General features: G+C 42.8%; 2 protein-coding genes across 17 annotated transcripts in view; one reads left to right on the top strand and one right to left on the bottom strand.

Moving 5' to 3' along the window:
- Positions 1–796: 796 nt before the first annotated feature.
- LOC143000356 (caveolae-associated protein 1-like) lies at positions 797–17049 on the bottom strand. The gene is made up of 2 exons (XM_076149647.1): positions 16215–17049; positions 797–3862 (listed from the first exon to the last, which is right to left on the bottom strand). The coding sequence occupies exons 1-2, from the start codon at positions 16743–16745 to the stop codon at positions 2975–2977; spliced, it is 1419 nt and encodes a 472-aa protein (XP_076005762.1). The 5' UTR covers positions 16746–17049; the 3' UTR covers positions 797–2974.
- Positions 17050–20246: 3197 nt separating this feature from the next.
- The window catches only part of atp6v0a1b (ATPase H+ transporting V0 subunit a1b), a 15285-nt gene continuing 11831 nt past the window's right edge, over positions 20247–23700 (top strand). For 9 of the 16 annotated variants that reach the window (XM_076149638.1, XM_076149639.1, XM_076149641.1 and 6 more), the window contains exons 1-8: positions 20247–20363; positions 20493–20571; positions 20741–20838; positions 21455–21583; positions 21826–21908; positions 22209–22335; positions 22441–22523; positions 22614–22707. In XM_076149638.1, the coding sequence (XP_076005753.1) occupies positions 20247–20363; positions 20493–20571; positions 20741–20838; positions 21455–21583; positions 21826–21908; positions 22209–22335; positions 22441–22523; positions 22614–22707 (810 nt within the window). Of the gene's footprint in view, positions 20364–20492; positions 20572–20740; positions 20839–21454; positions 21600–21820; positions 21909–22208; positions 22336–22440; positions 22524–22613; positions 22708–23700 lie in introns of all 16 variants that reach the window. The other 7 variants (XM_076149632.1, XM_076149627.1, XM_076149628.1 and 4 more) reach the window with 3 other exon arrangements.

The following is a 23700-nucleotide window of genomic DNA, read 5'->3' as shown; positions in this document are numbered from 1 at the left end:
TTCCGATTATTCATTTCAAAATAAAATCCTAACACGATCAATACATTAATTTCTTATGTAAACCGTTTAAAACGTTGCAAATTCTTGCCGTAGTTAATTGCCTGTAAAATAAAGTAAATCATTTGAGTTTCAAGGGCAGAGTAATTTTAACAAACATTACTTTATATGTCTAATTTAAACCGGAAACCAGTGCATTTCCGGTATGATTGAGGCTAGCATTAAATAGCTTGATACAATATCTTACCGTTGCCACCCATTTCCTTTACCAGCCCCGCCCACAGCCAGGACCCAGCTGTCAAACAACAACGTCCGAGGGATGTTATGGTATGTGTTCCAAAAGGTAAATAATCACAATAATCAGAAGTACAGAATCAATTTTTTTCTGCTTTCCGCTTTCCTGCAGAAATCTATACATGGCAAAATATGTTTTTGGCTTCTATATTAAAGGGTAAGGTTTATTATGTTATTATATTTTTAAGGCCCTATAACAACATTTTTGTACCAGAGATTTAATCCCAGCTGATCAAAATGAAATGCTTTTATTTATACACTTGAAAACAACCTCAACCTCAACAACTATTGTGATTAAAATGGTAAAGGTCACTCCTGTAATTCACATTGTGTAGTATTGGTGGTTGATGGTGTTCATTGAGTTCTAATAATCCAAACTACTTTAAATTAAACCTTCATTTACACCTGGAATAATACTCATCTTTGCCCTGAAAGTCAGATAATTTAAATGGATTTAACTGAATCTACGGCTAAATCCCAAACCCAGAAAAAAACACACACAGACTGTGAATCAAATAGCTTTTATTAATTAAATCATTAGTGGTTAAGCAATGAATTATTGTACATGAATCACCAACAACAAGTTACCGACAAGAAATGAATGCAAGAAAACAATCAGTTCTGAACTCCATTATTGGCATCATTAATCCACCTGTATGTGTAGAATCCAGCCACTGACAGAATCAAGAATGAAGTGTCTACCATGTGCATCCTTAAAGGGCGGATTGGATAAAGGTGACTTTATGCCAGTTTAAATGCATAAATGCAAATGTGTCCTATTGTGGTGTCTTCAATCAAAGAAGTTGTGCACAGATGTGCACTGTAGCAGAAGGCAGAAGGCTCTCAGGTAATAAAAGCATGATGCAATGAGCAGTTATTCATAATATATACAGAAATTAACACTATGATACTGTCTGAAACTGAAAACAGCACTACAGATCACATTTTGGTCAACTTTGGTCAAAGTTATGGGAAATCCTATTCCTTACTTTGGATTGACATGTCTATGCTTCAAAGTACTTTTAAACAACATTTATGAATGAAAACATTTTTTATGAATTTATTCTCGCTAGGTACACATAAATTCTGTTTAACCTATTAAAAAGCATGGAACAGTTGTAATGGAATCATAATTTAGGCTTTTTTGGGGGGAAGATGCAGTCAAATATACCTTGAAATACACTGGCGCTTAGTGGACACTAGGGGGCAGTATCAAACCATAGTATACAGCAGTGGTTCCCAAACTTTTTCTTTGGCGCCCCCCTTTTGTAGATCAGAAATTCTTCGCCCGCTGACGGGAGGGGGGGGGGGAGGCAGAGACTATATAAAACAATACGGGACGGCTGCTCGGTCTGACGGGGGGAGATACAATATAAAACAATACGGGACGGCTGATCGGTGTAATGGGGGGGAACGATATAAAACAAAACGGGAAGGCTGATCGGTCTGACGGGGGCTCTCTGGACGCTCATTCTCCTGCAGCCTGACGAAGAAGTATCGCCTCATTCATTTACCTGAGGCGGGACTTATTCATATCGCGCCTCTCCCGGTACAGAGCGACCCCTAGGGGGGCTAGGGGTCGCGCCCCGCACTTTGGGAACCACTGGTATACAGTACTATCGAGGGAGCGCGGTGCTGGTCAGTTTAGTGAGACGTGTTTCCTTATCACAGCTCATCTTCGAGCAACATGCAATGTTTTAACAAGAAGGCTCTGGTCTTGAAATAAACGTGTTAATAGTGAATAACATTGTTAAGTGAAATGTAACAGGCTGCCGCTATTTGCAGATTTTCATTTAAGTACTGCTGCTACTGCTGCTGAACATCATTTCATAGATGCTGTTTTGTCTTAAAGCGGAGAGAAAATGTCACAAATATATTGCGCAAAAAGCATAGAATACTGAGAAGACAGCTATAACATTACCTCAGGGATGAAGAGGGAATGACATCTTCCCTGATGTAATACAAAAATACTATGTGAGCTATTTAAACACTTGGAATTACAATATAATCATCGTGTTTCTATATCATTAGAAAATCAAGCAGAGTGAGTCAATAGATAACACTTAAGGATTTGTCTCCAAAATGGGGCGGAAAGAATCATTTGCAGGTGTGATATGTAGTATTTCTTTAGTATTATCATGAGTATTTACTGATGATGATATAATGTGGCCCTTGGGATTTTATGAGCCAAACAGTTGATGAGATCATTTTCTTTGTGCTGCTGGAGGACAATGGACAGGAGATGAGTAATATCCACCTTTCCATTACACCAGTGGTGAGTGGTTTGCATTTTGATTCAAGCAGGAAAGGACATGTTGAAAACAAATGATGCAAAGGGGGGGAATGATTCTGATCCCAGTCTAGTCTCACCTCACTGCTGTTGTTGTTGCCCACCTTCCCCTTGTCCAGCCCCAATGTCCAAGTTGTTTACATCTGGCCCCTTTTCTCTCCTCTCTTTCTATTTTCAGCGTTCCTACACCAACCATCTCTCTAAACCAACCCAGTAAGTGCTTTTGTAAAGCTGAGAGTACTTTGTGAAGCTATATGACTTTGATTTATACGGAATCTGCAGTATAAGATAAAGTCGAATCTGTCAAGTGAATGTTTTTCCTCAGTTTTCCAAAAGAACTTCCGGGTTGGTGTTTAGGATTGTATTGAGTCTGGCTAATTCCTTTTCCCCCTTTTAGTCACTGTCTCTATCTTTATCCTCGTGCTCTGGCAGGGCGTCGTGGCTGTCCTCCTCCTCCTCTTCTTCTTCTTCCTCGGCCTCGTCCTCCTCTCGTCCTCCGTTCATCATCTCCATTTCAACCTCGACCGCGGCCTCCTCCTCTCCATCTTCCCCCCTGTTGAAGGCCTCAGCATCCTGGGACACTTCTACCATCTCAGTGCCATGGACCACCTCGACGGCGCCCTCGCGGATCTTCTTGACATGGAAGGTGAAGGGAGGCACGGTGTAGACGGCTGTGTTGGAGCGGGCGTACACGGTGTGGTCGGGCGTGAAGGCCTTCTTCACCTTGTCACGGGACGTCTGTAGTTTCTGCTTCTGCTCTGGCTTGACGGTCATGTGTGTGCCCAGCTTGCCCATTTTCTTTTCGATATTGTGACGCGTCTTCTCCAGGTTGGCCTTGGTCTTCTGCTTGGTCTTCTCTATACTATCCTTGGTCTTTTGCCTGGTCTTTTCCAGGTTGTCTTTTGTTTTCTGCCTGGTCTTCTCCAGGTTATCCTTGGTCATCTGTTTTGTCTTCTCCAGGTTCAGCTTGGTTTTTGCTTTGGTTTTATCCATCTTCTCTTTGGAAAAGACGGTCTTCAGGTTCTGTACACGCTGCAGGCTGCTACGCTTGATGCGCTCGGCACGGGACTCCTCAATGGCGTCCTCAATCTCCAGCCCCTCCTCGTCGGAGGAGAGCTCTACATGGGGTTTGTCTGCCTTCTCTTCTTCTCCTCCCTCCTCTCCAGGCTCTTCATCACCTTCCTTGAGCTCCAACAAGCTGCCTCCTCTGCTTCCTGACGCAGCACCAGGGACCTTCAAGGATTTGGAGACGGAGAGTTTTGAAGGAACCTTGACATCGTCCTGTGGTGAAGACAACAGTGAGAATGCATATTTAATACAAAAGATAGTTTGTTAAAGTCCATTTTACATAGGTCGCACATTTGTGTCTGGAAGCAAAATCGGGTAAGTAAGATAAATTAGCAGGTTAACATCAGAAACATGTCCAGGAGTTGGGTCATGGTTAAACATCAATAATAGATCACTTTATGTGTGTGTGTTCCTTTGCATTTGTAGTTGTCTATGCATCTCATATATAAGAAGTGCGTCATACATATACACCTTTGCATGCATGAACAAGTATCATGAACAAGAGTCACCACCATCAGGGGTTCAAGAGAAGCATTAGAGGCCTAAACAGAGGTGGGAGCAGCAGTGGAATAACGATGGAATTTGTTACAACAGTCAATGGTTTGCTCATTCATGTCACGCCAGAGGGTAACTAACATGACAGTGGAAAATGTAACTGTGTACTAGAGGAGTGAAAATGTGAGAAATAGAAGGTGTGGGCACACACACACACACGCTGTCTGCCAGTGTATTTTCACTCAGAGACAACAACAGAGACACTAAGAGGAAACATGGTGAGATGCTGAGACTCCTAGTTCTTCCCTCCAGGAGTTTGCGGTACTTGAAGATCACAAACAGGAAACTATCTCATCTGATGGGTGGATCCAATGACTGAACTCACTCATGTTACCACAAGATAAAAATGTAACCTTTGTACAAAAGGTACCATATTTCTTCTAATAGTCGGTTTGTAGTGAATCTTCCTGCAAAATCATGCCTGCTGAAGAATTCGAACTCTGTGTATTGTTCCCTCTTCCTAATACGTTCATATTGTTTGCTTATTCTCTCTGTATGAGTCCAACAAAAAGTATGAATAACCTCACTTCACCTGCTCTGTTCCACCCTGATGATACATTCCTGCACAAAATGACTACAGGCCCTTTCCATGTCCATTCGTCCAGCCGTTCCCTTGTCCCACCCACCCATCCAGGTCTCCACAGTCTCTGTTTGCATTCCAGACGAGGAAGCCCTTCTTTCCCTTTCTTCACAAATACAATGCTCCAGCCTGTTAATGAAGGGATGGTAGGGAAGGACGGGGGCGGGGGGGGGGGGGGGCTTCCTCTTTCCATCACTGGCTCCTGAAGGTTTGCACGAGGGCGAATACTTCTGTGCATTGTGTTTTTTTTGCTGCGACACTGCTTGTATGTTCCAAACAGGAACACACCAAAGCCAGAACAAAAGACCATGGAAGAGGGAAAGGGGAGGGGGGGGCAGGATAAGGTGTGGAAAGGGGAGATACCTTTTAGCTGTCGTGTGAGTTGAGGAATTACACATGTGGGATGATGAGCCTTGGAAAACCATCTGTCCAAGAGGAAAATGATAGCATCAAAGTGTGTGTGTGTGTGTGTGTGTGTGTGTGTGTGTGTGTGTGTGTGTGTGTGTGTGTGTGTGTGTGTGTGTGTGTGTGTGTGTGTGTGTTTGTGTGTTTGTGTGTGTGTGTGTGTGTGTTGGGGGGGGGGGGGTCTCAGGTCCTTTGTGTTTTGTTTCTGTGTTGGTTTAATGAAAGCATTGTTTTTCATTATCCTGGGTAAACTTGGCCTTGATGAGGGATCTTGCCTTTCCTGCAAGGGGAAGGCTGCTGGAAAATGTTCCTCATTGTAAATTCATTACATCTTGCCGAACTGTAAAGGAGAACTCATCATTCAAGAGCAACTGTATTATGTATCTACTGAATATACTGTATATGGATATCCAGACATTCATAAAGCTCCATAAATGGCCCCCAGAGGCTGCCATGGAAACTGATTGGAGTATAAATATTAATGTAACACATTTCCTCAAGACGTTTTATTCAGTCATTAGAGGGAACCACATGTAGTATACTAAATGGAAATGGTTCATCTACTGGGGAACATTTTTTGAATGTTGTGTTCTACTGGAAATCTAAGTGGTAATAGTTTCAGTTCAGTTTGTCTGTTTGTGGCTTTATCTTTCATTTTGGTTTGGGTGTTTAGAATTTTTAAAATAAACCTGTAAAGGAGACATCCATTCTCCCTCAAACACATTTTAAATTTTAATTAATCAAGTTTAATCAAATGTAATAGATGACATATTAAGATGAGGAGCTTTGTTTCTCTACAGTGTTTTTCTGGGAAAGCCACTCTGCCAGTTCTAAGGATGGGAAGTCCCAGGGCCTTGTGTTTGCGTCAAAGTGATTTCACAGGTGGAGGGCTACAGCATGGAACGCTGTGTGTGTACATGCGTGTTAAGCACATGGAAAAGAGGGTAATGGGGAAGTTCAGACATTCACCTTAGTGTGTTGACTTCCTGACCCGGCTGATTTAATGGGACATTGTTCTCCATGAGGCGGCCACGCCAAACACAGGAAGGTACACTCAAAAGTTGTGGAAAATCGAGGCATGAGGTATGTAATAGTTGTGTATGTGTGTGTTGGTGTGTGTGCGTGTGTTTGGTTTTGTAGATAAGTGACACAGAGCTCTTGCAAAGCATACAGTAAGACAATTACCATATTGTGTGTGTTTGTGTGTGTGTGTGTGTGTGTGTGTGTGTGAGTGTGTGTGTGTGTGTGTGTGCATCTATTAAGTAGCAAGTACATGTGCAAGAGCAGACATTGGATATCAGTATCCAGAACTTCAGATGCACAGATCATATTTCAATCCAAGGCTTAAATGTTTTTGTATGTGTGCTTCACTTAGTGTGTATTTTTATCTGTGTGTGTGTGTGTGTGGGTGGGTGTGAGTGGTTTGTACGTGAATGGCTGTGTGGATGTACAGTCTATGCGTCTGTGGGGTAAGAACCACACCGTGGAAGCTTTCCACCATCATCCCACACTGCAACCACTCATCAGCCATATGGCGAGAGGGAGAGAGCGAGAGAGGTGGCGGGGAGAGAGAGCAAGACGGAGAGAGAGAGAGAGAGAGAGAGAGAGGAGTCCCGCTATAACACACCCCTCTCTGTTTCTGTTTTCCTGTTTAAAGTCAAACCACCACCAAGAACTCCCCCACTGCTGGAAACACACACGCACAAGCGCACACGTACACACTCAATTACACACAGTATTACACACTCAGGCACACACATACACAACACACATGTTTGATTTTCCAGTGTATCCAGGAAAGTGGGAAATCCCTACGGCATGACTGGCATGGAGCAAATGAGGACATTTTAAGATCAAACCCACTCACCTCCCTTTGTGTGGTGATACAAATGTACTCAAAGCAGCTCACGGATTGTCTTAAACACACATTCAAACTCGTATCATGAGAGTTTGGATCTGTTTGGCTGCATAATGACAACAAACAAAAGCAAAAAAGACTCTTGAGACTTTTATGATACTGCTAATTTTAGTTAGATAGATAGAAGGAAGCTCAACTTTGCTTGGCCTCAAAATGGAGATATTCCACTTTTCAGATTTAATTACACTCACACTCTAAAGTCCGACTATACTCCAGACAAGCTCTGGTTTAGATCTTAGAGGCTGGACTGTCAGCCAAGTGCAGCTCACTGTGTAGAGAAGTATTTAGGACTTTTGATCCACTGATGTAAACCAGGCTCCGAGTTTGACTTTTCCTCCAACAGATTACTGACTGATCCTTTACCTGTGACTGGACACTTTATTATACACAGCAAAACTAAAGCTGATGTAGAAATCATTTAAAGACTGCAATGTGGTAATACAACAATCATCAAAATACAAAGGACCATCATTGGTTAGACATTGTTTGTGTATGCTTTGAATGAATTAGAGTGATAACCTCAATTTCTCATGCTATCACAGTAATGTCACCTTGGTAACAGAGCTGTTGAACACTATACCATTTAGTGTTTAACCATATGCAAAAAGGCTCCTTGCAGGCAGGGTGAGGCTGCTCTCACACACTGACGCCCCTCCAGCGATTCAATAAACAGCAGCAGATCTCAGAGGTGAACTTCTTTGACTGCTGACGTGGGCAAACCAGGATAACAATCTAACCCTAACACATCTCTGGATTGTATTTGTGTGTGTGTTTGAGAGAGAGAGAGAGAGTGTGAACGTTTCTCATGTGAGCGGCATGGGAACGAGTGTGTTGGTCCCACACGATATAAAACTCTGGGGAGAAAACTCCCTGCTCGTCTTTGGTTTTCCACATAGCCACGAGAGAGAGAGAGAGAGAGAGAGAGAGAGAGAGAGAGAGAGAGAGAGAGAGAGAGAGAGAGAGAGAGAGAGAGAGAGAATTTTCTATATAAAGTGATGGCATGCCACAGTTCCCTGAGGGGGGAGAGACGGATGAGTCACCAGGGCTGTTGGTGCACAGAGGCGCTCTGGAGAAAAGCAAATAACTTATTCTTATTCTTTCTTTCTTTCTTTCTTTCTTTCTTTCTTTCTTTCTTTCTTTCCATTCTATTCCATTCTATTCCGTTCCTCATTTCTTTCATTTCTCTCCCTTTGTTTCTTTCCTCCTTGATTTCTTCACAATGGGACCGACATCTTGCAGGATCAGTCAGGAATGAGACGTTTGAGTGTAACAGCTCCATGGCAGCAGAACAAACCCTCCTGTGCCTGCTGTGTCAGATATCTCGCTTCACTGCTTCCAGGAAGTTTTTGGAGACTCTGGGCATATTAATTTTGTTCAAAGCAAATGAATTAGATTAGATTAATAGCAATACATTGAATAAAGTGTTCGTTCTAAATAGTGATAGACGTGAATGAGTTTGTCTGTGTGTGTGTGTGTGTGTGTGTGTGTGTGTGTGTGTGTGTGTGTGTGTGTGTGTGTGCCAGACGCTGTGCAACATAGGCCCTTTGTTAACGCCTACAGTATGTGATGCTGAATTGCACCATTTGATGGATCGCTCATATTTTAGAAACCGGTTCTGAGACAATACTACGTACTAAAGCTTTCCTTTCCTCTTCTATTTATTCTGCTATTCAGGTTCTAATCTCGTCTTGTCCTATAACATCACTTACTATGTCCATCGACACATAGAAATGTTGCCTATTTCATCAACTTCCATACTCTTTACTCTGCACATCACACATCAACACAACATGTGATACCAATATTTCCTACAGCACTTAAAGGCAGCAGGACAGGTACCATTGTTTCAGACCAGAAAAGCCTGAAAGGAATTCTTCTCTATTTAAACAGGATCTACATGAATCTTGCACAAATAAACATTTTCTTAAAGTGTTTCCACGGCTGCAGACATGTGTGTGTCAGGCAGCTCGGTGTTGTTTTCACACTCGCCCCTTTCAGCTCACAGTGCAAGACACGGCTTGTGATCGTCTACAATCACTAGGAGGGTTTTTTTTCCAACATGCTTTGGTTCAGGGTATTCTGGTACTTTCATGTATGAACACACATAAACACACCATTAACACTCACACACATGACTCTATAATGGGTAATAACAAGGGCCTCTCATTGATCATTACTTATGTTGGTGAAGACATCTGCATGGATACTATGACTGAGCCATTCCAGCCTGATCCAAGCCTGCTCACATTACACTAATACACACAACAACCTAACATCCACAACACAAGCCTCCTCACACACCTTTGGAAGGAAGTAACTAAGGACTCTACTTCACGATTTTCACGAGTGTTATTCCAATTTCATTACTGCTTCAACTGAGCCCAGTAGGGTTGTGCTAAAATGGGAAGTGATTATCTTGGTAGGAGGCTTTGCTGCCTCTGTCACTCCCCACGCTTGACTTGCAGGGACTTGGTCACTATGGACACCAGTTGTCTTTCCAATAACAATGAAGGAGGTTCGTGTTTATAGGGAGATTTATGAAGCTGCAATTGAAGGGTCTTCTTCCTCTGTTTGCTCCGGCAGTCTTTCCATGTGCACTGCTTCTTCTGCCTGAAGCTACTTATGGACTCAGTCATGGAGAGGTTTACTATCTCCACATGAAAGTAATGAAAGTATAGTTTGTTTTTTCTCAAGTTCTTTAAATAAAACAAGGATAGGATTGTTTTGTTCAGCGTGTAACTCTGTGGTTTACAAAAAAAAGTTTGGAAAGTAGGAACTGATCCTCTGTTCAGGTCTTATAATATCATTATCCATATCTTGATTCGATTCAAAGCTGGAATAAGTGATGTACTCACTACCAGCAACATTTCACCATGAGTCACCAAACTGACTCATACGGCAAAAAAAAAACAGTTGCTTGGAAACAGAATAGTTTTGGTTAAACAATGCAGCGAAAGACAATTTCTCTCTTGATGTGAAGAGCATTCCTGAAGAATCTATCACTCTGAAAGATTAAAAGGTTACCCAGCCTGTGATATGCAAACAGTTATTAGATATGAAAGTCATGTGTCCCAGTCTGTGTGACTGCATGTGGTAGAATGCTTCCTTTATTGTTGAGATAGTTAAGAGACCAAAGCAGAGAAGAGGCTCTGTGAAGCTAAAGCCCAACACGTAAACAAGCTCTGATCTCTCTTGCAAGTGAAGACACAGGAGCTTTTAGTTGACACCATAAATACAAATCGTGCTGTGTTATTATATCTCTAAGGGGCTTTTAATTTGAAGGATGTGGGTGCATCTCACCGTTGTACTTTTTGTACTTTCTGGATATCATATCTGGATAGTATTTTAATAGGAGGTGTAAATGCTGCCTGAGTATCAGCACAAAGCTCAATTTGGGATCCACTAAACAGGAACACAAGCTTCCAAAGGCCCCTTCCTTCTCACAATCAAACAAGTATGTGATAGTGTCTATTTTTAGACAGCGCTCCCCTTCTCTGTCTGACTCCATATCCCTCTGTTACCTGCCTCTCTTTATGTTACCCCACCCCTCACTTATTCCCCATCATCAGACCTTCAGTGCGTCGTTGTGACCATGGCGCCTGACGTGCACGCCACCCAAACTTTCTGTACGAAAGCCAAAAACAGCGCAGCAACAAAGCGAAGCTCCCAGCTGAAACAATGTACACTCACTGAGCTCAGAGAGAACAGGAACATCTCCATATTTGGAGCTGTTTGACTGGAGGTGGATGATGGGTTTCGCTCCTGATTCATTTACATGTGAAACATTACTGGGACCCTGAGGGCTTCCAGGATGAAATGTGATCTTTGTATCCGAGTTCTGCCAATCGGATCTGAGCGGTGCACACAGAAAGAGGAAGCAGTGATCGACATGTGGGAATTGGCCAGGGTCAGGACTTTGAAATGGTTCAAATGTTTAAGCTTGCAGCCAAACTACTCTTTCAATAAATGAGTTAGAAGCTTCTTCACAGGGCAATACAAAATATTTTTGCCCTCTTACTCGTAAAGCAAATAACAACAACAATTTGGAAAGCACTGTTTAAACTAAGATGTATTCATTCTGCACAGTATTCCATAACAATTACAGTATGACGAAAATGAGCAAAGTAACAACAAAACAAAAAAGACCAATTTTGTCACAACTCATTGATCGATTGATCATTGATTGAAAAATAGTTTTTGTGCAATTTCAATATCAAGGAGTAAATGATGCTTGCAATGAATGCGTTTTTCTCAACTATATTACCCTTAAGGCTCAGCAAGTTCACAAGGAAGAGTGATGCATTCTGGGATATATTCCAAAACACAATAGACAAAAAAGTACCTTTAGAATATTTGTCTGTTCTTCTGGTTTAAAGTACTCGCCAGGTGATCTCAGTGAGAGTGTGGCGGTTTGATAGTCTGAGTAAAGTAAAAGCACAGTAGAGGCTGATGATTGAAGACAGATTATTTGTTCTGTCTTCTGCCCAAATTCCTGATTCCTTTGAAGGTCAAGAAATGATGAAAGAGGGATGGAGGGAGGAGCCATAAAGACAATACATTTTAGGAATTTTTACATAGGCCTGTCTGTGATTATATTAATATTCCAGTCAAGCACATCAATAAGAACAATATCACAGGATTAACAACAGATTTTTAGCAGCTAATAACATTAAATATAAAAGGTGCAGCATCTTGCAGAATGCAGTGGATTTGCACTCTAGATCTGTAATATTTGATTTCATATTTGATTTATACTTTCTTATTTCCAAGATTCATCATTTCTGCATATTTCTCTTTCAGTTCTTCATCTTCTTCAACTCAGCATCTGACATATCAAGACATCTGATTTCTCAAAAACAAAGACCAACAAATGAAAAGAGAGAAGTGTAGTAGAGGTGCAGTCTGGGCGTGTGTGGGGGTGTATGAGTGGACGGAGGAAGAGGGCAGTGACGTGCCACAGAAGGAGGAGGAGGAGGAGGAGGGGGAGGAGGAGGAGGAGGAGGAGGTTAGTGCGGAAGGCCTGGGGATGCCTGTGCTATGAATCAGCTGTCTAAATATGGTCTCTGGCTCTTCTACCCGACACACCCATCCACTCCCTGGACAAAGTAGATAGACGGCACCCTCTTCTTCCACTTTGTCTTTCACTACATATACCACCACCCACCTCCACTAATGAGAGGACGCATGAATGGATGAAAGCGCTTGGGTCACTCTGCTACACATTCTCCCTCTTTCTCTGCTGACCTGTCTCAGGGAGAAGAGCCAGAGAGGACCAGGGCATAGTGGGCCCATGTCTTCCCTGTCTTCTCTTATGTCCCTCTTACAACCCTTACTTAATAGACAGGCTCTGGTCCATATTCAGACAATTTTGGACAGGAAACACAGAATTCCACCACAAGCTGACTTGGCTGCCTGTCATTTATAATATGTTAAGGCCAAAAGGCTCTGTTTCTATGTTACAATGGGGTTTATTCCATCAACACAGAAGCGCCCACATGTGATACCCAGTCACACTGAAGCCCGAAGGCAATTCATGTAATAGAGTGAAGAACAAACAGTGACTTAGCAGGATGGCACTGATCATGGCCGTAACCAAGATTTTGAAATAACAGAGGCTAACAGGCAGTGAATGCACCAAAGGAGGACAGAATCACAAGACAGTTCATACTCAACTCTCCTGGAGGCAACAGAAGCCCTTTAATTTCAAGGGGAACCTCAGCTAAGATATAAGGTATAAGAGAATGAAGGGACAGTAGAAACAGAATAGATTACTGAATTTTCTGTGCATGTAAAGGTAATAAAGCCTAAGAGGAAAACACAAACACTGCTTCCCTTATTTCAGTGATCTATCCATTATGTCACTGTCTCAGCTCTGTGCTCGGCCTGACACTCGCTCAGGTGCTTCCTCTCCGACGGAAATAAAACTGTGTGATATGAGGATGTCTGCTTCTGTACAGCTCAGGAACACACACACACACACACACACACACACACACTCCACACACACACACTACTGATGTAAGAGAGGCCGTAAACTACAACATAAACAGTCCCAGTGGAGGACAGCTGCCCACTGACGGACTGACTGAGCTTCTTGTGATTGTAAGTCACCTCTGTTCCGGTGGTTGGATCTCAGTAGGTGGGCTGTTACAAAGGTCTTCCTTCTTGCTGCCATGATGTTCATCATCTATACATAAAATCAGTAATGGCTTTTATGCTTGGACTATCATGAGGGTAGCTGGAACACAAAATATCAAAAAGTAAAATACGGGACACCCTATCTGATAACATAATTGTATGAAGCGTTGAGAATCCTCAATCTTAAGGGGAAACCAGGCTGAAAGCAGAAACTGTGTGTCTGTGAGGCTGGCAGCTTGACAGCAGAGATGAAAGAGTCTGTGTTTCAATCCAAAGCCCTCGTGCTGTGTCCACTCCCTGAGCCAGCTCAGCCTCTACAACACACACACAGAGAGAGAGAGAAAGAGAGAGAGAGAGAGAGAGAGAGAGAGAGAGAGAGAGAGAGAGAGAGAGAGAGAGAGAGAGACAGCAAGCACAGGGACAAGCATGACAAAGAAACCCTGAAGTTTGTAGCTGTTTGTGGAAGAAGGACTACTTAAGCTGAATCCTTAAAAAGGGTTAAAGACTCGTTCACTCTTTCATGAACATCTTCATACCTAATGTCGACCTACATTAAAAAAAGCCTGTCTATCTATCTATCTATCTATCTATCTATCTATCTATCTATCTATCTATCTATCTATCTATCTATCTATCTATCTATCTATCTATCTATCTATCTATCTATCTATCTATCTGTCTGTCTGTCTGTCTATCTATCTATCTATCTATCTATCTATCTATCTATCTATCTATCTATCTATCTATCTATCTATTTTTATCTACACCTCCTCCTAGCTCTGCCCTTTGGCACATACTTCCTGTTGTTCCACTAGAACTTAGCGTCTTGGCTCTTACTCTTGCTGTTCTCTCTGGAATAGATCTTTGCTTCATGTGTACATGTCTTTGGATATTGTTGCAGTACCACAGAGTGAAAGCGTAACTCCATGTGTGTGTACGTGCTGACACAGTCATAAGATGCCAGGTTACAGTTACAGAGCTGCAGTTGATGAAGTGAGAAGCTGTTATTGTCTCATTTGATTTTCAAAACAATCAACAGAGGGGGACACAGAAACGTTGAAAATTTAGGCTTTTTAACTCAAGATAAACTAAACGTTCTGTCACATTTGTGTGTCCATAAACAGAGCCAGTGTTTTCAGTTAGTGAGGGCGCCAGAGATCAGCATCCCAGGGAGTTTCTCTCGCCACAGGGCTCAGGCAGCAGCGCATGCAAGCTAAACCTCAGCCTGTTTTTTAACTTGTCATATTTCATGACGTTTGTATTGGAAACTGTCAGCCTTCAGATTCTTCATTTCATCACATTCTAATTAAAATACAGATTTATGCTGCGATCAGATTGAGAAACAATCGAGTCACCAAATTCCTCCAAACGTGATGATAGACATTTTCTGACTTCAAAAAGTCATCTGCACCACATTATATAGAAAATGTGCTGGTTTGGCAGATAAAAAAGCAAGATGTGCGTGCATGTGTGTTAGATTAACATTACTGCACTATAATTCATATGCAGACAGTCAGGGTTGCTTAAGATGCCTCCTGCCCCACTGGTGGAGAGACTGAGAGTAGGAGAGAGCGAGCCATGATGTCTGAGTCAGGGTGGAAACTCTGAATGTTCTCGCACCACTGTGTAAAAAAAGCTGCAAGCTATTACACATCACACTGCAGCCTGACGGGCTAAAAAAAGAAACAGGGCACCCCTTTGCTCCCTGAAAGAAAAAAAAAACACACTCCTTGTCTTTTAAGTGAAACATCTGCCCTTCAGCCCCCCAACACCACGCTCGCCACACCCTCCTGTCCCGTCCCTCTCTCCCTAACACTCCTCTGTCTTAAACAGGGCATTGAGCATGGTTGCGGTATTTTCCATCTTTGTTTAAAAAAAGAAAAAAACAGGAAAGAGTGAAATTACTTTCCGAATGGATTCCGTCTGACTTGGACAGAGAGCAAGGTTGGCCTGGCCACATGTAAAGTAGTGTATTCTTAAGTCAGAGAGAGAGAGAGAGAGAGAGAGAGAGAGAGAGAGAGAGAGAGAGAGAGCTATGGAAGGAAAGTATGTGAAAAGCACTTGTAGTGGATACAGAGTATTGAACGCATGTACTGTGTACCGTTTCTGGGGGGGGGGGGGGGGGGGGGGGGGCGAGTGTGGAGAGTGAGGGGTCGAGGTGCTTGGGGCCCGTATGACACCATGCTGCAGAACAATCCCACACACACACACCCATGACTACTGTGTGCCACATGCCATTGTGAGGCTCTCCACCTGTGCTGCACTGTATTACCAGACACGACAACATAATTGCTTAGGCTTCTATGGTTATGAATCATGAAATGAATGAGTAATGCATCTTTCGCTTGTTTCCATTGCTGCAGATGTGCCTCGTCATTCTATTTAAGTAGATACATTCAACTTAAACATGACCTTAAAAGCTTTATTGTTAATGCTCAGTGTGTAGACATCAGAGGCACACTTCAAAGGACTGCAGGTAAGAGAGAGAAATATGAATATGATCAGTATTTGAAAATTCCGTGCGTGAGTTGTGTGTTTTTAGACTCAGCAGGTGTGATGATGAGTCACTTGGACGTTTGCCAGCAGCGTGTTGAGCTCAAATTCAAAGTCTTAATAATAAAATCTGGCCATTACTTTCCAGTTCATTTCATGTATCAACGTGTGAAAGCATTATTTCATATCTAACTTTACCTTCTCATATATGGTCTCTTTAGAAACAATATTCTAAGATCTTAAACAGAAATTCTAATTAGTTTGTGTTGGTGTTAGACACACCATTTAATGATTTGTGATGAGATGCGGCAGTCACTTTAATGCACATTCATCCACTAACGCTTTTGTTTGCACCGCTGTGCCACACCCATGCCTGTTTCATGTGCACAATTTCATACCTCAGTGTCAAACCGCATACACACATTGACATATGCACACACACACCCACACACACTGTAATGAGGAAACACTCTCACCTGGTAGATCATGACTTTAAAGTTGCGTCTCTTCAGCAGCTCGGCCTCGTTGCTCTCCAGTTTCTTGATCTGGCCCCCTTGCTTCTCCAGTGTGGCCCTCACTGTCTTGACGTTGACGCTCACCTTGCGCACCTTCTCCATCATCTTACTGACACTGTTGGAAGTGGTGCTGTGGCTCTTGGTGAGTTTGGTCAGCTCGCCTTGGATGCAAGTCACAGAACGCTCCATCTCCTGCTGCCTGGCCTCCAAACTGTTCTGGGTCTGCTGAATCTGATCCACCGCTCCGATGATCTTGTCGAGCAAAGTCAACACCATCACCCCGTTCACCTGCGGGTCTGCCTTAGCCGCCTCATCCTTATCTTCCACCACATCTTCTTCTGTATCCACGGTGGTTTGCTCTTTCATTTCTGCGGCGACAGCTATGTCTTCGTCATCTGAATGCTGCAGGTTGACCTCATCGTCTGAGATCTCAGTCAGAGTTTGTGGCTCCAGAAAACCACTTGTTGACTCCAGTGCTTCCATGGTTGCCATATCAGAGGATTTGTAGTCTCCAGTCAACTAATTAACCTTTCTCACAATTTGTTTCCTTTATTTTCTGCCTCACTTGCGTCTTCCTTTCCACACTTCTCTGGTCCTTTAGTCGTTTTCTCCCCTCCAAACAGCAAACTCACTTATCTCTCTCAGGCATACATACACTGCCTGTATTCTCTACTTACTTACGGCCCTGGATGTATGCCAATGTGCAGGGGAAGCCGAGTGATACTGGATGTTACCACATGAGCACTGTGATGTGAATGCCACAGCAGTCAAGCTGCAGCCAGCAGAGGTTTTTCTCTCCAGCCTCCTCACTTTTTCCCCTGAACGCCCCTCTCCATGAAATCTCCGCCCCTGTCTCCTCCCTTAGACGCACACACACGCTGAGGAGTAAGACTCTGCCCAGAAATGGGAAACCCAGCCCAGTGATCCTTGATTGCCACACCCCTTTGGTCTGGCATTGTCCCATCAGCGTGGTTGGAATAGTTAAAGCAGGGCTGCACTGATCCCCTTGTATACAAGCTCAGGCACAGCTAAGGGAGGAATGTTAGACAGGATCTATTCCTTTTTCCACTCCTTTCCTCACTTCTGCAGAGCACACAGAGTAAACGGTAAAATAGGGCCGAGGTTCATATGAATGAAACACTATATCACAGATTAATTAACCATCTTCAGACATCAAGTTTGGAAAGACAGTATAATGTTTTCACAAGGACATGAAAATACACAAAATCCACTTCCGAATCTAAATTCTGAATTCAAGCACTATGTTCTTTCATTCAGCATTGCAGAGAGTTTGGTAAGGGGAAGAGGAGTGTGTGTGATGTAAATAGTGGGAGCAGTGTTGCAGGGAAAGTTTTTGGATCATAACTCATTCTTGTACAAACAGTGGAGCAGATATTTTTCTGCCTGTACCTGCCGGTGCCTGCAGCTTAATATCTTACACTTACAATCTACACAATGATGTAACATTTGATTCATTTGATCATCTGTGCGCATGTCCTTTTGAGAAAATCCCCTTTCACAAATTATCAATATGACACCACCCACAACATTAATTCACCTCAGATCATTTATGTAAAAACTTTCACGTCACTCTCAAATTTAACAACAATCACGACATTCAAGAGATTTGTTTTACAATCCAGATCTAAATATCATGCTGATGAAGACTTTGTAAAAGTTAAAATGCACAAAATCCAAAATGTTCGACCCTCACTCACTCTAATGATGAACTGGAAATGCAGAAACTCACATTTACAGGTTGAAGTCATTACATCAAAATCCCAATGGGCTTGTTATATGCTTGTGACTGGTTATTTCTTTTCAGCAATTGTTACTGAAACCACTTTCCTAAACGTCCTGGGATTAACACCTTCAAGATGTAGTGGAACAGCGCACAACTGGCCAAATGTTGAGTCAGAACTAATGAGATCCTGTAGAAATGTTCCTCTTACAAACACCCACAGAGGAGCTTCAGCCCCTCACAGCTCCATGTGGTGCCAGGGTTAAACCAGGACACTGGACCACCGCCAGCAAACAATTATGGAAGCCTGGAACACAAATAAAAAACTGCAGACTTTCAGCTGCTGAAAAGTAGCTTTCTCCCACATTCTGAGGCGCAGTGTGTTTTTCATAACTGCATTAGAATGTTTTCCCAAACATTTCCTTGCTGTGCGAAAGGTAGCAGACCAGAAAGCATTACTGTACTGGATTGTATGGAATAAAATGTCACAACACCAACTACAAGGCACTCTTTTGAAAAGGGCTTTTCCAAAGTTATGTCTGTATTGCTACTTTTGGACATTGATTTTTGTCATTACTGTAACCAAAAATGGAAATATTGACCACTTTCTTCAACAAAGAGATCCATTATTTACTGTACTTGCAACTACTCATACACCTTGTAACTGTAGCAATGACAAAATGTGCATGATTGAGCGAATGTGGTTGAACTCATGCCTAGATTAAGATTTTAAATTACTTTATTCTCATATTACATGCCATTCACGATCAAATAACATGCAATTGAAATTTGTCTTGCTCTTACATATCACACACACAAAGACGTGCATTACAGAGGCGGTGCAGAGCAGCCATTCTACGGCGCCCCTGGAGCAGTTGGGGGTTCGGTGCCCTGCTCAACTTGGAACTCACCAGCTGCCAGTCCACTTTCTTGGGACTCGAACCGGCGACCCTCCGACCCTAGATTTGCGACAAACTTGAGACTGAGCTGAGTCTCCCTATGGACTGAGCTACTGCCGCCCCTACATTACCAGTATAAAATCCTTGATAGTGTACCTGTAGCTGAACATTTGTTAGTAGTGGGAGCCAAAACCGTTAGTCGCAACTCGAAGACAGTAAAAGTAGGACAGACATTTTGTTATAATTTTGAAAAACACTTCGCTCACATATTCCCGCTTCCGTTCTAGAAGACAGGCTTTTATTTTGACATATCCGGGTGATTTACGGGATGACTGTGTGTAGCTTGATGCTCCATTCGGGACCACAGCATCCAGAGCAGCATCCCATCAGGGCATCGCTCACCGACATATTCCCCGCATTCCAGCTGTACGCCGCGGGTATTTACACATTCATTTAGTATAAAAACGCGATTTGGACTTACTTACATAATTATTAATGTGTATTTGAATGTTGTATTTTGAATTGTGAGTTCTGTTCATAATGGCGTGAATCCTGACAGCTGCTCGCTCCTAACGCGCCTTATGATGGCGTACGATGTGTTTGATATAGCATCAAGCGAGAGAGGATTCATTCACTTCTCTTGCTGGCACAGAATAGTAACGTTATAGGCTAAAATATCGAACATGACTGATATCAGGGTAATATAAAGACGAATATGCAACTCGCAGATTGACTGTATTATGATTTATGTATGAGATACAGAGTCAGATATGTATCGGTGTGATTAAACTCACACTCCGTGCTGTGCGTGAGGCCGGAGTCTGCAGCATCATGGCGTCCTTGAGCTGTGAAGGGCAATGCTGCAGGGAGGATGAGGAGGACGCTGCTCCTCCTCACTAACATCCATTTTACACACTGGATTCCTTCCTTTAATGTCAATGTACAGCAAATGAAATTACGAATGATTATCAATTATACTCTAAGGTAGCTAAAATATGCAAAACGTAAAATACACAGGAATGGTATTCGCAATAATTGTATGTGTTGCAAATATTTTAATAACACAAGGGTGTGATATACACTCATGTACCAATGACACGGCAACAACGGTGAGATTCTGCAGTGTGATCCACGGAATCTGTACATGGATGTGGTGTGAGTGTGTGTGTGTGTGAGGTGCTGTAGAGAGTGGGCTGAGGTAGAGAGAGAGAGTGAGAGAGCCATACCACAGAATACCACTTACTGTAGAAAGATATAGAATAAGGTGTGTGTAAAGACATTGACATTGCTTTCTTGTTGCAGGTTTGTATTTTCCCAGCTGTGTGTGTGTGTGTGTAGAGAGCTGCTGGCACCATGGGGGAGCTGTTCAGGAGTGAGGAGATGACTCTGGCTCAGCTCTTTCTGCAGTCAGAAGCTGCTTACTGCTGCGTCAGTGAGCTGGGTGAACTGGGCATGGTCCAGTTCCGAGATGTGAGTATGACGTCATGCATCACGTATATTACAGCCATGAATGCCCCACTGTTGATTTCAAACCCAATAGCAGAGATATAGTCAATAAGTCGTGTTGATTGAGGTTTCATTGTTGTTTTCCACTCACAGCTGAATCCTGATGTCAACGTGTTCCAGCGCAAGTTTGTTAACGAAGTCAGGAGATGTGAAGAGATGGACAGGAAACTGAGTAAGTAATCAGGCAAATAGGTACAGACCCTGTTAGGTTACGATCAGCTGTAATGGAAAACTGTTCAAATATTTCAAAATGTACATCTATGTCAGTGAGAGAATTCCATTTACCTTATCTCTTCTGCTAAAGTACTCATGTGGGATAATGGATTCTTTTTGCCGAACAGGGTTTGTGGAGAAGGAAATCAAGAAAGCAAGCATCCCAACTGTGGACACTGGAGAAAATCCTGAGGTGCCTTTTCCCAGGGACATGATAGATCTTGAGGTAAACACTCAATTACTTTGATTATACCCCAGGACACGATTTAAAAGGGAGCATATGAGATTAAAAAGTCCTTAAATCAGATAACCCACTCAATCAGGTCCATTCTGACACTCAGTATCAGGATACACACGAGTCTGATAGCAGACAAACTTACCGATTCACTGGACATCAGGTCCTTAATGCGGAAATCTCATCTCGGCTGTGCTTTCCATGAGCTATTGTTCTTATCATTTCCTCCCACTCACGTATGTCCATCCTCTGCCTCACACCTCCTGGTATGAATGAAGAGGAAGGGAGGGGGGAGCAGGGAGGAGGAGAGGTTAAGTCCAGCAACTCTGCCAAATGTTTTTTCCGTCCACCCAGCCTGTTGACCTGTTACCTGCCTGTTGATTTTCTCTGCCTGTTGCCATTTCTCATCCACTGCTCTCCATTCCCTTCATCTTCTGCCATCACAGAGATTCTATAGGTTTAATCTGCACTGCTCATATCTGTAATCTACCTATGTTTGCCTATGCGTCCCTTTCATCCTGTCACTAATAGTTGGACTCAAAAAGACATGCTGATGCACATGTGATGTCTTTCCTTCATACTGTGAATTTGCCTCGTTTCCATGCAGGCCACGTTTGAGAAGCTGGAGAATGAACTGAAGGAGATCAACACTAACCAGGAAGCCCTGAAGAAGAACTTCCTTGAGCTGACGGAGCTCAAACACATCCTCCGTCGCACACAGCAGTTCTTCGATGAGGTTTGTTTATTTTTTATCACCAATCTTCTGTCAGTTCGCAAGGCATTTCTGTCTCTCCTCCAATATCAAAACGCCCGAAACCATTCCTAAAGGTTTAGGTAATTCATTTGATAAACGAGGATATGTTTTGGTATTCTTTGGTATTTGGTATTACTCCACAAGCATTCAGTCAGGATAACGTGATCACTTATATGTATTAATGATTAATAATAATAATAATAATAATCTCATTTCTTTGACAGATGGAAGATCCCAACCTGCTGGAGGAGTCGTCAGCCCTGATGGAGGGCAGCGAGGGGGGCCGGGGGGCTCCGCTCAGACTGGGGTAAAGCGTTACAGCTGCACCACATTCTCTAGACGGGCCGGGCTCTCATAGCTGCTTGCATTTAGGGACCAGTCCTAAATTGGAATATTACATAATTAGCAATGGAAAAAGTAACAACAACAAACAACCATGGAAGTATTCAGACATGAATTGCAACAAATCTATATAAAGTACATACAAATTTTAAAAAATCTGTGGTTGGCCTTCTACTCAACACGCTCGTGGCTTTAAAAGTGATTATGTATCCACATCCAGATGAGGAAGAACAGATGTGAACACAGTGGGATTGTTGGTTTGCAGGTTTGTGGCTGGTGTGATCAGCAGGGAGAGGATTCCCACCTTTGAGAGGATGCTGTGGAGGGTGTGTCGCGGCAATGTCTTCTTACGTAAGGCGGAAATCGAGGACCCCCTGGAGGACCCTGCCACGGTTAGACAACATCACACACACACACATCGCTAGTTCAGTAAAGGCGTTCAAATTAAGATATTTGAACCAACACCCAAGCGATTTCTGTTTTTTTCTTTCCGAAAGGGCGACCAAGTCCACAAATCAGTGTTCATCATCTTCTTCCAAGGCGATCAGTTGAAGAACAGGGTGAAGAAGATCTGTGAAGGGTGGGTGTTACAGCACATACTCCGTTGTGTGAAACTTGCATGTGCTACATATGTGTATTTCACAAGAGACATATGTGTGTGTGTGTCCAGGTTTCGTGCCTCTCTGTACCCTTGCCCAGAGACTCCTCAGGAGAGGAAGGAGATGCTGGCTGGGGTCAACAGCCGCATCGACGACCTGCAGATGGTACGGTTTGTGCTTGCAACGGGCTGGTCAAATTGAATTGCGTAATAATGCCGACAAAACAATAATAATGTGCTTAGCGATTCTACTAAGTTCCTGGACTTTGGAGTCAAGCCTGCTTATTGTTTGGCAGCATTACGTTTGCATTGAAGGGGCCTTTATTCTCCATAATTAATACTTCTTTTGAAAATGGGGTTTTGCATTCTTTATTATAGTTTGCCGCCCTGAAAAACAAAGGAATAAATCAGAACATTTGCAAGACAGGATGTCAGCATTTCCCCCGCGATAAAATTGATCTAAAATCCAATTACTTAAGCTGTCGTCATTTGGGCCGCCATTGACTTGTGCTTTAGCTCTTATCTCAGTGGGACGTTTGTTCTGTCTCATGATGTTTTGGTCCCGCAGATTGATTCCTTATTAAGCCTGGAAGTAATGGCTTGTTTGTGCAAGAGAGAAGGGCCTGTAATTCGCTACAACAGAGCATTTTAACTAGTTTTAAGAAGCACACTTTAAAGGTTTAGCTGACACACTTATCATATAGCAGATGCGTAGAAGTACAGATATCCACTTCATCGAAATGAAATGTAAATCAGAATTTCTGTCACTATGGGACCCTAGAAACATTCACATAGAAATTGATACATAGAAATTATTCACACTACCTCTCCTCAAAAAGAGCGACTGATGTAATGTACTGTATGTCATGCCGGTTTGAGTACGGTCACACACACACACACACACACACACACACACACAGGCAGGAGGACTCAAGCCACAGTATGTTTCATCCAACATATCTGACAAATGTGTCATGCCACTTGCATGTGATTTACTGCACGAGGTATGAAAGTTAGGTTTGGGCTCTCTCTCTCTTACATTTGCTCCCATTCCCTCCCTTTGCTAAAGGGAAACTTTGTGCTGTTTATTTATGTGATTAATTGCATTGCAATTGCCAAAACAAAGACTCACAGACACCCCCCTCCACACACACACACA

Source organism: Genypterus blacodes, unplaced genomic scaffold (assembly GCF_046128005.1).
Source record: "Genypterus blacodes isolate CSIRO-AG114 ecotype Tasmania unplaced genomic scaffold, CSIRO-AGI_Gbla_v1 ptg000046l_1, whole genome shotgun sequence".
NCBI classification, from domain to species: domain Eukaryota; kingdom Metazoa; phylum Chordata; class Actinopteri; order Ophidiiformes; family Ophidiidae; genus Genypterus; species Genypterus blacodes.
The sequence above is the reverse complement of the archived record's forward strand: the minus strand, read 5'-3'. Positions and strand labels throughout refer to the sequence as shown.